Raw genomic sequence first — 13,661 nt, forward strand, 5'->3', positions numbered from 1 at the left:
TTTTAAATCTGGGCCCAGCATGGTAGCCTAACAACTTAAGTCCTCACCTTCCTGCGCCGGGATCCCATATTGGTACCAGTTTGTGTCCCAACAGCCCCAATTCCCATCCAGCTCCCTGCTTGTGGCCTGGGAAAGCAGTGGAAGATGGCCAAAAGCCTTGGGACCCTGCACCCACGTGGGAGACCTGGAGGAAGTACCCGGCTCCTGGCTTCTGTTTGGCTCTACTCCGGCCATTGCGGGCACTTGGGGAGTGAGCCATCAGACGGAAGGTCTTCCTCTCTGTCTCTCTTCCTCTCTGTATATCTCATTTTCTAATAAAAATAAATGCATCTTTAAAAAACAAAAAACCTGTGGAATATTCCACTGATATGAGTTTTATAACAATTGCTCTAGCCAGTTACTGAAGACAAACAATTCCATTTCATTTCTCCACTCCCTTGCCAACTATCTCTGATTCTTCATCTGCTGCTTTAATGGAGCCATGTGCTTGGAATTATTTTACCTACAGTTTGCCTTGTTATACACTTAAGAAATAACTCAGTCACTACTCCATTTTCCTGCTGGTTGTTTGCATGGTGGCAGAGATCCCAGTGGTCTGGGTCTTTGTAGATCTTCATAAACCTTCGCCCCTTAGTTTGGGAGGTAAGGATGCCAAGAACAGTAGGGCTTTTGGATGGGACATGCCAGTCTTATCAGTTGTCACTATTTGTGTTGTCAGGCTAACCCTCCAGGGGTGCTGGCCCTTCTGGATGAAGAGTGCTGGTTCCCCAAAGCCACAGATAAAACCTTTGTGGAGAAGCTGGTCCAAGAACAGGGTTCACACTCCAAGTTCCAGAAGCCTCGGCAGCTGAAAGACAAAGCCGACTTCTGCATCATCCACTACGCAGGGAAGGTGAGTAGCATGTGGAGCAGCTTCCAGTTAGCAAGGGCGCTGACGGGCATCATGTACATGGGTCCTTCAGAAACTTAGAGGAGATGGGAATGAAGAAATGGTGCAAAAAAGATGTTGGGAACCCATGCGTGGTTTTTTCATAAACCATGCTTCCAGCACCTCATGAATTTCTTACAAGTGCATTATTGCCTTTGAGATAGGCCTTTAATTGCCCCCTTTTCCCCCTGATTGTTCAGTGAAAGTTTTTGGTTCAGACTTAAACCAGCTTTTGATTTTGTGTGCTCCGTTCCCCCACATCCGGCTGTGTGGACAGGTGGACTACAAGGCAGACGAGTGGCTGATGAAGAACATGGACCCACTGAACGACAACGTGGCCACCCTCCTGCACCAGTCATCAGACCGATTCGTGGCAGAGCTCTGGAAAGACGGTAAGCTTGTGCTGCCTGTGTTGGTGTCTGGAGCCGAGCTTGCCCAGGAGCTCACGGTCAAGATCATGTGATTCCTGTGCCTGTGAAAAACATCAGAAAGTTCATGGGCAAAAAAAAAAAAAGAAGAAACAATCAAAACGTATTTATTATGGTGCAGAAATTTTGAAATCTGCACATAAGTTTTTCAGTGTACATTCTCCATGAACTTTCTGAAGACTCCACAAATATAAACACAAGCATGTATATATATATTTTAAAAACTTTTTTTTTTAACTTAAAAATCTCTAGAGCAGGGCTGCCATTATGTCAAAATGCATTTATTTCGAGGAAACTTGGGTTGAGAAATGAACAAGACATCTGCCATGGTGGTCAGATGCTATGGGGGGACTATGCAGCCGTTCTGGTCCCAGCACCACGAAGAGCCACATGGATGCCTCAGGCCTCCCCAGCCCCAAGTCAGTCAGAATCCGAGGCCTCGGCAGCTGTTCACATGCCATCTTTCAGTGTCGTGGGCAAGCCTGCCAAGTGCCCCCACACCAGCACAGACACACATGTGTGCACTCACGCACAGCCATGGCTGGTTACCGAACTCTGGAATTCCCTACAAGGAGGCCAGTTGCTTTTATGTTCATCAATCTTCATAAATTTTTTTGTTTAGAGGAAGTTCAGATGAAGATTTGGGGTGTTTTTTCTGTGCTAGTGTAGAGGGCTTGGCTTGTCTGAGCAGAATAAAATATCTGTGTTTTCACATATAGGAAGAGGTTCCTTCTCACCGAGCTCAACTCTCGCTGCTCAGTATCACACCGGTTCTGTTCCACTGCTTGGCTTGCCTGCAGACCATGGAGGACCTCAGCCTTGACCCTGAGTCCAGGCCTCTTGGGAATCCCCTCCTTTTCTGTAGCATCTTACCTGTCTTTGCAGAGGTAGAGGGAGAAAGACACAGGAAGCAGAAAGTAAAGAGTTAGAGCAGCTTGGGCGACAGGAAGGAGCAGGTGAGCAAGGGAAAGCAGGTGACAGAGAGGACAGTGTCCTCCAGGACGGGTGTATGCCTCAGCTCCCAAGGAGCCTGGCGCTGCAGAGCAGGTACCTGCATGCCTGCCTGCGTGCCATGTCCAGCAAGAGCCTGGGCCCGGGACTGTGACGGGAACCTTTGCAGCGAGCCAGGTGGAAGCTGTTTGCCTTTGCCCTTTAGAGACAAGTTTTTCTTGGCTGCCAAGTGTCACTCGCAGCAGTACAGTCTGTTGAGTGGTGCTGCCTGTGTACCAGGTGGAAGAGGCAGGGCTTCTGTTTGAGTTTATTGCCTTCACATTACTGCGAGATATCACATCAGGACCAGGCCATGAGACCCTGGAGTTAGACTGGCAAGAAAGGCAGGTTGGTGCCCACAATGGTAAGACTGATGCTGGGGAGCTGGCAGTGCGGGTGGACATTGCTCCAGACATGGCAGAGTGCTGTCAGTCACAGGCGTTTGCCCTCCCCTGGCACCATGCTGGGCACCACATAGGTCATGGGGTTGCTGTCCTCCTCAGTCCCTCCTGCCACGCCTCCCAGCTCTGTGATAGGAGAGGCCCTAAGGAGCTCCTTAGGGGTGTGCAGAGGATGGGACCTCCTGTCTCCCAGGCGCCAAAGCAAAATGTCACGGAGGAGGAGGCAGTTCTTCCTGTCCTCACTAGTCGTAACTTGTAGATGAGGCAAGGTTGTTAGTCCTGAGCGCCCACCAGGTGCGTTCGAGTCCTGATGCCACGTCGGACATCAGCAAATAGGAATCTTAGTAGGTGCCGGCTCCTCCAGGGCTGAGGGTCTAGGACACCTTCATAGACGACAAGAGGGCATGGGGAAAAAAGAGTGATCCCAAGACAGAAGGGGACAGAGTGACAGAAGGGCTGAAAGTGAAGAGTTGTGTTCCCCTGCTAAGAGGGCAGGCACAAAGCATGGACGGGCAGTGAGATGGCGGGTTAGGTCAAGGCCACGCTGGTGCAGTTGGGCTTTGGACTCGAGGTACAAAGCACAAGAGCACACTCCATCCCTAGAGAAGCAGAATGGGCAAGTGCGCCTGGCCAGTCGTGCCAGGGCTGAGAACGTAGATGTGGGGAGAGCACTGAGCACATGCCGAGGGACAAGGAAGCCTGAGACCTGCTTTGCTCAGTTTGGACAGAGGCAGATAGCTAGGGAAGTGGAGTCCTGGGTTTGCATCCTCACTGTAACATGACAAATCCCTTTTTGAATCTTTTCATAATATCCATTCCCCAAAACCCTGTCCCTCACCATGTGCTTCCCAGAAACACCTGTGAACAGATGGGAAGTGGCTACTGTGGCTGGCGAAGATGAGGGCTAAAGGTCACTACTAGTTGCAGATCACAGAGGGGGTATTAAGAGACACGTCAGAGCCCCTTACCTGCACCAGGTTTCCCGGTTAGCTGTGATGGGAAAGTTGCTTATTTGCCGATAAAGCACTTAGGCCCGTTTGCGTAATCTGAGCCCTGGCCCCACAGCCCATGCACAAACCTCGTCTGTGTAAGGATTCACAGCTTTGGTGTGCTTTGGTCCCTCGTGTTGGACTAGGCTAAGGGCACTCTTACCCAGCCCTCATTTGATGCGACTTGGCTCACCCCTTCCCTGCTAGAATCTTCTGCTTGTGTGACTGTTGGCAGCTAATCTGACCCAGTGGCACTCAGCAGTCACTCCCCATGGTGGGGTTGGTGCAGGCAGGCAGTCAGTCCTGTGTTTGTCTTATGGTAATGACCATGTTGTACACACAGAAGCTGTCAAGAGGGCTCTAGGATGACAATTCCCTCCGTTCACGCTGGATGTGGAGGACTCTTGGCATGAGGGGATCTTTTCCTTAGGAAAAGAAAGTCCTGCAAAAACATGTTATCATATTTCACTCAAATACCAAAGGAGAAACCCCCGAGTTGGCCAGGAATGGATAGCTGGATAGCTGGATAGCAGGAGACAATATTTGCCTAGGAAGGTGCCAGCACCTTGAGTCCAGGATGCTTAGCGTTGGTACCAGTTTGCCATTAGGGTCTTCCTGAGTTCCTCCAGGCCAAGCCAGGGGACTCCGACATAGCGGTGGCAGCCCTGCCCTAGAGGTTCCCATTGCCCTCCTTCCCACTAAAAGATGTCGTTTTGGGATCTCCACCAGCTGGCCACTTCCTAAGGCCTATGTACAGAAACAAACTGCAGAATGCATTTGCCATGTCTCCTGGGGTGTTTTCCCGAGTGACGGTATGATCACCAAGCATCATCCTTCTTACAGCTGGTAGTTATTTTAACCTTGGCTACAGCAGAATTTGAATTTTGTTTTCCTTAATGGCACTTACCTGTCTTGGTAATATGTGTTTGAAGTAAATGGTCTCCAGAATCTGTGTCCGAGGTAAAATTGCACAGCAGTGTGCATTTGGGACCATAAGAGCCGCCAGTGCTTCTTTACCCGAGTACTGTAATATCCTAATCACAAGACATTGCCAAGCCACCCAACTCCACTAGCGCCTTGTTGCCCTTCCACAGCACCCTGCGTTTATGTGAAGTGCCCCACTCAACACGGATGTGACGCCTTGCTCACGCCTGGGGTTGGGACTGATTTAATCAAGAACTCGTGTCTATAAACAGGAATGCTTGCATGGCGCCTGCCCCGGTAGGCCAGTTGCAAAGTTTACTTGTGATGTCAAATGTCTCACACTAACTGAAGTGTTTGTGTATTTGCTCTTCTGTCCTCCTGTTTTCCGCTGTTTCTCTGCTGTAGAGATTCAGAATATTCAGAGAGCTTCTTTCTATGACAGTGTTTCTGGTCTTCATGAGCCACCAGGTGAATGGATAAAGCCTGTGGAGTCTTCCCAAACACGGGTTTTGAGCCCACCTGGAAAAACTCGTGGTGCAGCGGGGTGCGGGGAGGGCAGGGCCATGGGGCGGGGTGTGGCGGGGGCTGGTTTCTGTTCTGTTTTGCTCACAGGCCTGCATGAACCTCTCATTTCATGCTCTGTTTTATTACACTTCAAGGCCACTGTTTGCATCAACAACCTAGTCGCTGCTGCCTCCACATTGCTTCTTAGTTTACGCCTAGCCCTGACAGCACTGCATGGTGAAAGGTGGGCCACTACCTTTTCCAGCGGTGCCATGGTGATGCCCGGTCCTCCCAGAGAGCCGTCAGGAGTCACCTGCTGTGTGCCGCGTCCTGTGTCTCAGAGTCACCTTTAAATCCTTAGTGTCAGGGAATTCTAGGGAGTCAAGTGTGTCTTAAGCCCCAGCAATTTTTGACCAAGTTATTTTCTGTGAATCTCGGGTGTGTGGTCCTTGGTTGGAGTCGGTGTGTCTCTCTGATTACTCAGGCTTGTCTTCGGGACCATCGGCAGTGGACTCACCCATGAGGTTTGGTCCACAGGTCAATGTGAGGGCAGGGAGTGGTGTCCGATTTACGCTCTGAGCGAGAAGTTTAGCTTCGTGATCTGAATCCTTAGCCCCATGCTCAGGTAGTTGTGGCTCAAAGGCCTGCAAAAGCCCCCATGTAAGATGGAAAACCCTCAGTATTCCAGCTGTTGTGTGAAACTGGCAAGCGGCAAGGCTCAACTGAACAAGTCAAGTTTGTCTTCACAAAATTTCCTCTCTGGTTTTTAAGGCATGAGAATGCTGAGAATCTGAATCCAGAGTTAAGGATCCCTGCCAGCCCCAGCCCATATCCTGTGAAAGAGAAAGTAGGAGCAAGGTGCAAGGGGCAACGAGGTGATTGGGCCAGAGACATCATGAGCTGGGGTGAAAATTACACGGCAGTTCTGAGGAGGAACCTCAGAGCTATCTGAAGGCTATCTGGGTATGGCCCTGGGGAGCTGGATGCTGAACGCCACAGGCCCCAGCGCTTCATCTTGGAGACTCTGCCCAAAAGCAGAGCGCTCCCTTGAGTCTGGCTCCCTACAGGGCTTTTGGACTCATTTCCTGAGAGTGCCTCAGCACCTGATGGTGGACTGAGCGGATGGTGTTGGGGGTGGTGTGAGTGTGTGTGTGTGTGTGTATACATACCTGCACACATGTGAAGATGTTATTTAGAGAACGGAGAGGTGCCCACACCTGGTTTTCAGACACAAAGATTTCCTGAACGTCCCTCCATTCCCTCACCTGAGCCACAGCTCACTCTCCCGTGGGACCACAGGCTTAGGAGTATGACCTGGCAGAGCCACTGGCACATGGCTGAGTTGGGAGTGAGCCAAGAGTGGCTCCTTCGCCTCCCATGTGCTTACCTCAATGCTATAGATGTTCCTGGTTCTGTGTCCCAGTGGGGAGCGATGTGGTTGAGTGATTCAGTGCCCAGGTCCTAGCTGCTGCTCCTCCTAGGAGGCTAATCCATCAACACAGACGGACGTCTCCAAAAGGGGTACAGGATTTCAGGATGAAGATGTGGAACATTCATTTTCTCTGATCTCTCAGAGGAAGGTGTAAGAAAACATTTATGGGGATCCAGATTGTGACTGCCTGTGACATGCCAGCAGGCCCTGCAGAGCTGGCAGGCACCCCGTGCTTCCCTGGATCCAGCCACAGAGTTGGAAGCGAAGAGTGGGAGGGCTTTGGAGGATAAAAGCTCAGAGACTGGGGCCAAGAGCCATTTCTGAAGCCACCCACAGGCCCAAGTGCAGAAGAGAAAGGAGCAGGAGGCAGGGTCCAGGAGCCAGACAGGCATCTGCGCCCACGCCAGCACTCCTCTTCCCAACACAAAGGCCTTCAGATAGCTCGGGAAACGTGGATTACGGGAAAACCGCGGAGTCCAGTGATTTTTGTGCCAAAATTAAAAAAAAAAAAAAAAAAAACTTTTGCTTCTCAGTTTCCATGAATGTTTTGAGACAGCTTCATTTTGCTTTGGAAGCCTAGGCTCCTGAGAGAAGCCACCAGTCACAGCAACAAGCAGAATGAGGCAGCCAAGAACTGATGCTATGTCTGAGGGACCAGGGCTGTGAGCATCCTCCAATGCCCACTGAACTCTTTGCCTTTTGCTGTGACACAGGGAAAACACTTCTAAGCTAGCCGCACTGGAAACATAGATGCGAGGGTGTCCTGAGTTCAGAGACAGGGAGCCAGATGTCTTTAGGGCATCCAGCTTCATGTAGAATCCACTTCTGAGACAGGGTAGGTCCAACTGCCCTAGCCTCCACCTGCAGCACCACTGGAGGATTGGTGCTTCAGGTCAGATGCAGGGCATATGCTGGGCTGAATCATCACTGCTTGGAAGTGAGGGTTTCTGCCATTGTCACGGTCCCCCTGGCCCCTTGGTGCTTGTCTCTGGTGTTTGGGCAGTAGTTGTCACTTCGTGGAGAAGCAACATTTGGGTCCCACAGCCGAGCTCCTCGGGACTAGTGGGGAAGGGATGCTCAGTGCCCAGGGTTCCTTTGTACCAAGGCAGAGTGAACCTGTACCTGGCGCTTGGAATGTGCGAGTACCTGTGTCCCCGAGGCTGTGCCTGCAGCTGCTGTCCCTGCAGGCTTGTGGCCCCTGCCGCAACAAGGAGGACAGAGGCCTGAGCTTGTCCAACTGTGTTTTGGCTTCATGTAAATCCACTAGGTTCCTGGTCGGCCAAGGCCTGCTTATGGGCAGTCAGGCTGCCCTGTTCCCTGTCAGAGTTAAGGCACAGGGAGAAGCAAAGGCAATGGAGCTTCCTGGAGGCGGAGAGGAGCAGAGCATGTGCAGGCTTCCCTTAGCCCTGGTGCTTGCTGCAGGCTTCCTCTCCACCTCTGGTCTTCCCACAATTTCCCCAGATACTCTAAAGCAGGAGCGGATTGGTCCTGCCAATCCAGCATCGTGTAAGCATCGGTGTGGAGGGGATGTGATTGGGGCTCTGACATGAGGATGCATTCTGTGTTTCCTTCTGCTTCTACTCTGAGTGTTGGGGTCCTGCTCTGTGCCTCACCAGTGCTGCGCACCAGAAGGCAGCTGTAGACGCTGTAGATCAGCCCAGCTGGCTGTTCCCCTTTCTGGTTCTATCACTATCACCGTGAGTGACTTTCTGGAGTTCTGCAAGTTAAATTTAGTGATGCTGTTGCTTCTCAGCGTATTTTAGCCAAGATCAGGTGTGACTCTCATGGCGCTGGTCTTCTGGCCCTTTAGTGATTTCATGTTGGGGTGGAATACATGGAAATCTCAGACCTGCCTCCCAGATTGTTCCTATGGGAAGCTCAGCTAAGGATCCTGGCTACTGTCCCCAGGGCTTTGTGTACTTTTCTGTGTTGCCCCTCATGCAAATAAGAGATGACACATTGTGTCTTTGTTCTGAACCTGTGAATATGGAGCTCATCTAATGTTTATTTAAATAAATGCTTATAGATTAAGAAATAATGTAAAACGCATTCAATTCCTTGCACACTGCTGGGAAACTAAACAGTAAGAGTGGACACCCACCAGCACCTGGCCAGGCTGCCCTGGCTGCAGGAAGGTGAGCAGGACGGGGCTTCACCCACCCCGCCCCACCCCGCCCCTGCCCTGTATTCCACGCTGTGGCCATTGCCACACAGCACCCTTTGTAAGTGAGGGTTATTCTAGCTAGGCCTTTATGCTTGAGAGAAGTCATATGTGATTTCCAAATCATAAATCATCAAATGAATTTCAGTGTTTTTGTTCATTGATGGACACTAGTCCTGAATCTAAGTTCTTGATTTTTAAAAAAGGTGAAAAACTTTACGTTTTATTTAAGATTTATTTACCTGGAAGGCAGGATTAACAGAGAGGGCGGCTCAGAGGCAGAGACAGATTCTTCACCCACTGTTCTGTTGACTTTCCAAGTCGCTGCAAGCAGCCAGGGCTGGAGCCCAAGCTGAAGCCAGGAACCAGGAGCTGTTCCAGGTCTCCATGCGGGTACAGTTACCTGAGCACTTAGGCCTTCCTCCATTGCTTTCCCAGGCTCGTTAACAGGATCAGAATTAAAGCCATCAGGACTGAATTGGCACCCATATGGGATACCACACTGCAGATAGCAGCTTTACTTTCAATACCACAACACCGGCCCCAGCATTGTGATTTTTGGAAAACCTATGACCGTTACTGAGCACATTCAGACATTAGATTGGTTATGGTTGTATACTTTTGGTGACTGTGTTTCTAGGACCATCTGGACCCACAGTGTCCAACACCGTTGGGCTGAGGTGCCGACTGGATGTCTCCTGTGTGCCAGCTGAGATTGGCTCTGTTGGTAAACTGTTCATTCATTTATTGAGCAGCCGCCATGTGTCAGGGCCCTGGCACAGGGCAGGGAACACGGTAGAATTGTTGGGGGTACAGCTGAGAGTGCAAAGTGTCACAGCCCTGGGGGAATGGGGGTTTCCTTAGCTCCATTTCACAGAGAACACCGAAGCTGTTATTCGAGAGCAGTATGTTTCATCTCGCCCTGCAGCCACATTCACCCTGAGCCTCAATCCCAGTACTGCTGAATTGTCTGGGCCCCATCTGAGGGGATGTGGAGGGCATTAGAGGACATTGATGCTTCGTTTGGTCTTTTAGCTATGACTGCTAAAGACTGGGAGAACAGTGACGGGACGGGAAGGAAGCAATCAGGGCAGCTGCTGGCTCAAGGTCAGATATGGATGGAGCAGACATTGGAGATTTGACGAGATCCATGGGGTCGATGTCACAGCGGGAAAGGGGGGCAAAGAGTCCTCTGACTGCCCCCATTCTGCATGTTGGAGGCCAGCCCCTGCTTCTCTGTGCTCTTAGGTGACCCATGTGGTACCCTTACGGTAACACTGCCGCTAGGACCACAGTGCCCCCAATCGCCTTCCCAGTCCCCACCTCTCTCACTGGCAGCAGGCTGGGCTCCACAGGTTGTCCCCACGTCTCGCCTACACCCAGGTGTCCTCTCTTTGGAGCATCTCTTACTCATTATCTTCCTCCCCCTGCCCAGCCACCCCCATCATTCAAACTGGAGTCCTAGGAGCTACCCTGAAAGCCTCCCTCTGCCTTTCTCTTCCTACCAAGCTCAGTTGTTCTACCACCAAGATGTCTTCTGAGCCGCCTTTGTCCCCAGCCAGCTCCAGTTGCCTGCCCTGTGACACTGGGCCCCTGGATCGTCCTGCCCTGCACCTGACTCTGGGACTCCTGCCTTCCAGGGACAGGAAGGAGCCTACCATTACTTCTACTCCACATCTTCCTGGCCCAGTCTCTGACACACTGTGTGCCAGCTGCAACAATCCACCACTACCACCTCGGTCTTCACTTTCAGCTACTTGGTGGCATTTTTGTAGATCACTAATCACTCCCCTGCCTTTAATGCATATTTCATGTTTATTCCATTCTTTCATTATTGTGCAGATTCCAGGCTTGTTGGGAGCAGAGATTCAAGGATAGGCATTTGACGAGAGTTTGGGAGACTTGGAGGGAAGTGGAGTGGTCTCTTAAAAGCACTGTGGCTTAGAAAAGCAGCGCACCAGCACTGATGCCTGTGTGTTGTCTTACTGCAGACGGATGGAGCTGTTTGAGTCCCCAGTCAGGAGAGGCAGAAGGGAGCTGGCCGAAACACAGGGAGGACAGACGGGCGAAGGGGTTCCCTCAGAGAATAGAGTGGAATCTTTTCCCCCCTCAAAGAGGTATTTTATCTACTTGAAATGCAAAGGTATAGAAAGTATGAGGGAGATCAGTCTTTCATTCATTGGTTCACTCCCATAACTGCCAGGGCTGAGCCAGGCCAAAGCCAGGAGCTTCCTCCTGGTCCCCCACATGGGTACTGGAGCCCACACACTTGCACCATCTTCCACTGCTTTCTCAGGTGCATTAGCAGGGAGCTGGGGAAGTGGAGCACTCAGGACCATTTCCCATATGGGATGCTGGCATCAGAGATATAGGCTTTATCTACCGTGTCCAAGTACCAGCTCTGAGTGGAATCAAGAATGCCATCAGGGTGGGGAGCAGACCAGGACTGAGAAGCACACTGGTCACTAGCTGAGTGATCCAGGCAGGGGTGAGAGACATTGGGATCAATGCCGGTTGGCTGCATGTTGGGAAGTGAACAGAAAGCACGTAGAAAGACAAGGGTGTGAACCACTCAGAAAGGAAGCCAAGCACAGGGCCGAGGGAAGGTTGTGGAGGAGATCAGGCTCGGCAGGTGAGGAAGACAAGACTACAGACTCAGGAAGATGGAGGGTGGGTTCTGGCACGGGAGCACAAGGAACCGTCACAAGCAAGCCCTGGGCCTTGCTGGGAACAGAGTAGAGCAGTGTGTGTGCACCTGGGCCTGCAGGTTTGTCCACCCTCTCTCAGCTCCCACCCAGTCCTTGCAGACCTGGGGTGGTTACCCCTACAATCTGACCTGAACGTGAGGTGATCACGGTGCTAGGTCCCCACATGTGTCAGTCATAGAAAACAAGTCAAAGGGCCTTCGGTCAGTCCAGCTGACGTTCTGACGGCCAGGGCAGTATTTCAGCCACGCATTTCGTTCACTGGCTGCTTTGTTTTCCACAAGAAGACTGCAGCAACAGGTGCCCTGTGGAGAATCACGCACCAGAAGTTGTAGGTGTGCGTGGGTATGAGGTGGAAAGGGGCGGAGCGGTGACCAGTGTGCATGGAGGAGTCCTCCTGCTCCGTGTTCTAGCTGTTTCCTGGGTGCTCTTCATGCTTTGAGGCAAGAGCCACGGCTCACACAGGGCCCCACGCCTGCTCCTGCTATGCTGTAGTCCCTCTGCATCAGTGCCTGCAGCCAGAGTGATTTTCATGACCCCCAATCTCATGGCTAATGCGAGATGACGCGGTCCCTGTCCCCTGGGCGTGCTTATCAGGAGCATCTGTGCCATTGGATGTTGCCACCAGTGTCCCGTGAGCCTTTTCCTGAGACTTGTCTCGCAGGGTCAGTGTGGGTACCATTGATGCCAGCCCCGCCCTCCGTTTTTCTGAAGAACCGCGGTGCAGCAGGCAGGAGGCATGGTCCCAGACAGCGAGCTCCTGGCACTGGCGCAGCAGAAGGCAGCTGCTGGGGGCGTGGCTGGCAGTGGCCAGAGCACTGTGGTCCCCTGCCATATAAGTGTGTGGCTGTTGGCTCCACGGCTTGCGCGGTGTTGCCCTGTGCTGACCGCCTTACTATATGGCAGCTCTTCCCATCCGTCGCACTAAGCTTGTGCTGCTGCACCGTTCCTGTGTGGTCCCTGCCCCACGAGGGCGGCCAGCCCACCTCATCACCCCGTCACCCCCTCTCCCTCCACAGTGGACCGCATCGTGGGTCTGGATCAAGTCACTGGGATGACGGAGACGGCCTTTGGCTCCGCATACAAGACCAAGAAGGGCATGTTCCGCACCGTGGGGCAGCTCTACAAGGAGTCCCTCACCAAGCTAATGGCCACTCTCCGGAACACCAACCCCAACTTTGTACGCTGCATCATCCCCAATCACGAGAAGCGGGTACGTGCCAAGACAGGCCCATGTGGGCGTCCCAGGCTGCTTCCAGGCACGACGTAGGGATTGAACTCAGAGCTTGCCCTTTGCTTGTGTAGGCCGGGAAGCTGGACCCCCACCTGGTGCTTGACCAGCTCCGCTGCAACGGCGTCCTGGAGGGGATCCGCATCTGTCGCCAGGGCTTCCCCAACCGCATTGTCTTCCAGGAGTTCCGGCAAAGGTACCCACTCGTCCCCTCCTCCCTGTGCCGCCCCAGTGTGAATGCAGTGTGAGGTTCAGGTCAGATGAGGCCACGTCTGTCCTTGTCGCCCTCACCCCTGGCAACCCACACAGGGGTTGGAGCTGCTGTAGGTGTGGTACACACATCCCGCGTGGTGTGTGGTGAGGACCTAGAGCCAGCCGGGGGTGGAGAAGGCTGTTAGCCTTGAATCTCCTCCGTCCAGCTGGCTGACCTGGGACTCACTGCTGGTTTCTAAAGGCAGTTATTTTTAATAGATGAGTGATCTTCAGATGCTCCTTCTTGGAAGGACAGAGCATATGGGAGAAGTAGCAAGTCAGGGAGGTGATGGGGGAGTGGTACCGACAGCCCTGGGGAAATCTGTGTTCACACCTCCTCGGCAGTGTGTGTGCACGTGGGTGCTGTCAGTCCTTTGAAACGCAGAAGGGAAAAGGATGGATCAGGAAGGGCCTGACAGAAGAGGAAGGGGGGAAAGTTTAATCAGTCCACAACAGAAGTGTGAACATTCGCTGAGAAATTGTATCAGAACTTTGTTCTGTAATTTTGATTAGCAATTGATTGTGCTGGCTTCTTAGATTGTCAAGTGCAGCAGCACCTGTTGGTCTGAAATTAGTAAGGCTGTCGGACCAGGAAACAGTAGTCTTGGGCCACCCGTTTTCATAGTAGTAAAACTGCCTGACCCGGTTGGGACGTACAGGCAGTGAGGCATGCAAACCCTGAGCTACAGTAAGATGTGTGCTCTCTTGCGTGTCCT

The 13,661-nt window shown here is 52.2% G+C and overlaps 1 protein-coding gene across 3 annotated transcripts in view; it reads left to right on the forward strand.

Moving 5' to 3' along the window:
- MYH10 (myosin heavy chain 10) overlaps positions 1 to 13,661 on the forward strand; it is a 125,798-nt gene that overhangs the window by 83,986 nt on the left and 28,151 nt on the right. For 2 of the 3 annotated variants that reach the window (XM_041001312.1, XM_041001313.1), the window contains 4 exons: positions 719 to 892; positions 1,206 to 1,320; positions 12,482 to 12,675; positions 12,768 to 12,889. In XM_041001312.1, the coding sequence (XP_040857246.1) occupies positions 719 to 892; positions 1,206 to 1,320; positions 12,482 to 12,675; positions 12,768 to 12,889 (605 nt within the window). Of the gene's footprint in view, positions 1 to 718; positions 893 to 1,205; positions 1,321 to 5,065; positions 5,129 to 12,481; positions 12,676 to 12,767; positions 12,890 to 13,661 lie in introns of all 3 variants that reach the window. The other variant, XM_041001310.1, reaches the window with a different exon arrangement.

This window comes from Ochotona curzoniae, unplaced genomic scaffold (assembly GCF_017591425.1).
Source record: "Ochotona curzoniae isolate NIBS_2020 unplaced genomic scaffold, NIBS_Ocur_1.0 scaffold_2453, whole genome shotgun sequence".
NCBI classification, from domain to species: domain Eukaryota; kingdom Metazoa; phylum Chordata; class Mammalia; order Lagomorpha; family Ochotonidae; genus Ochotona; species Ochotona curzoniae.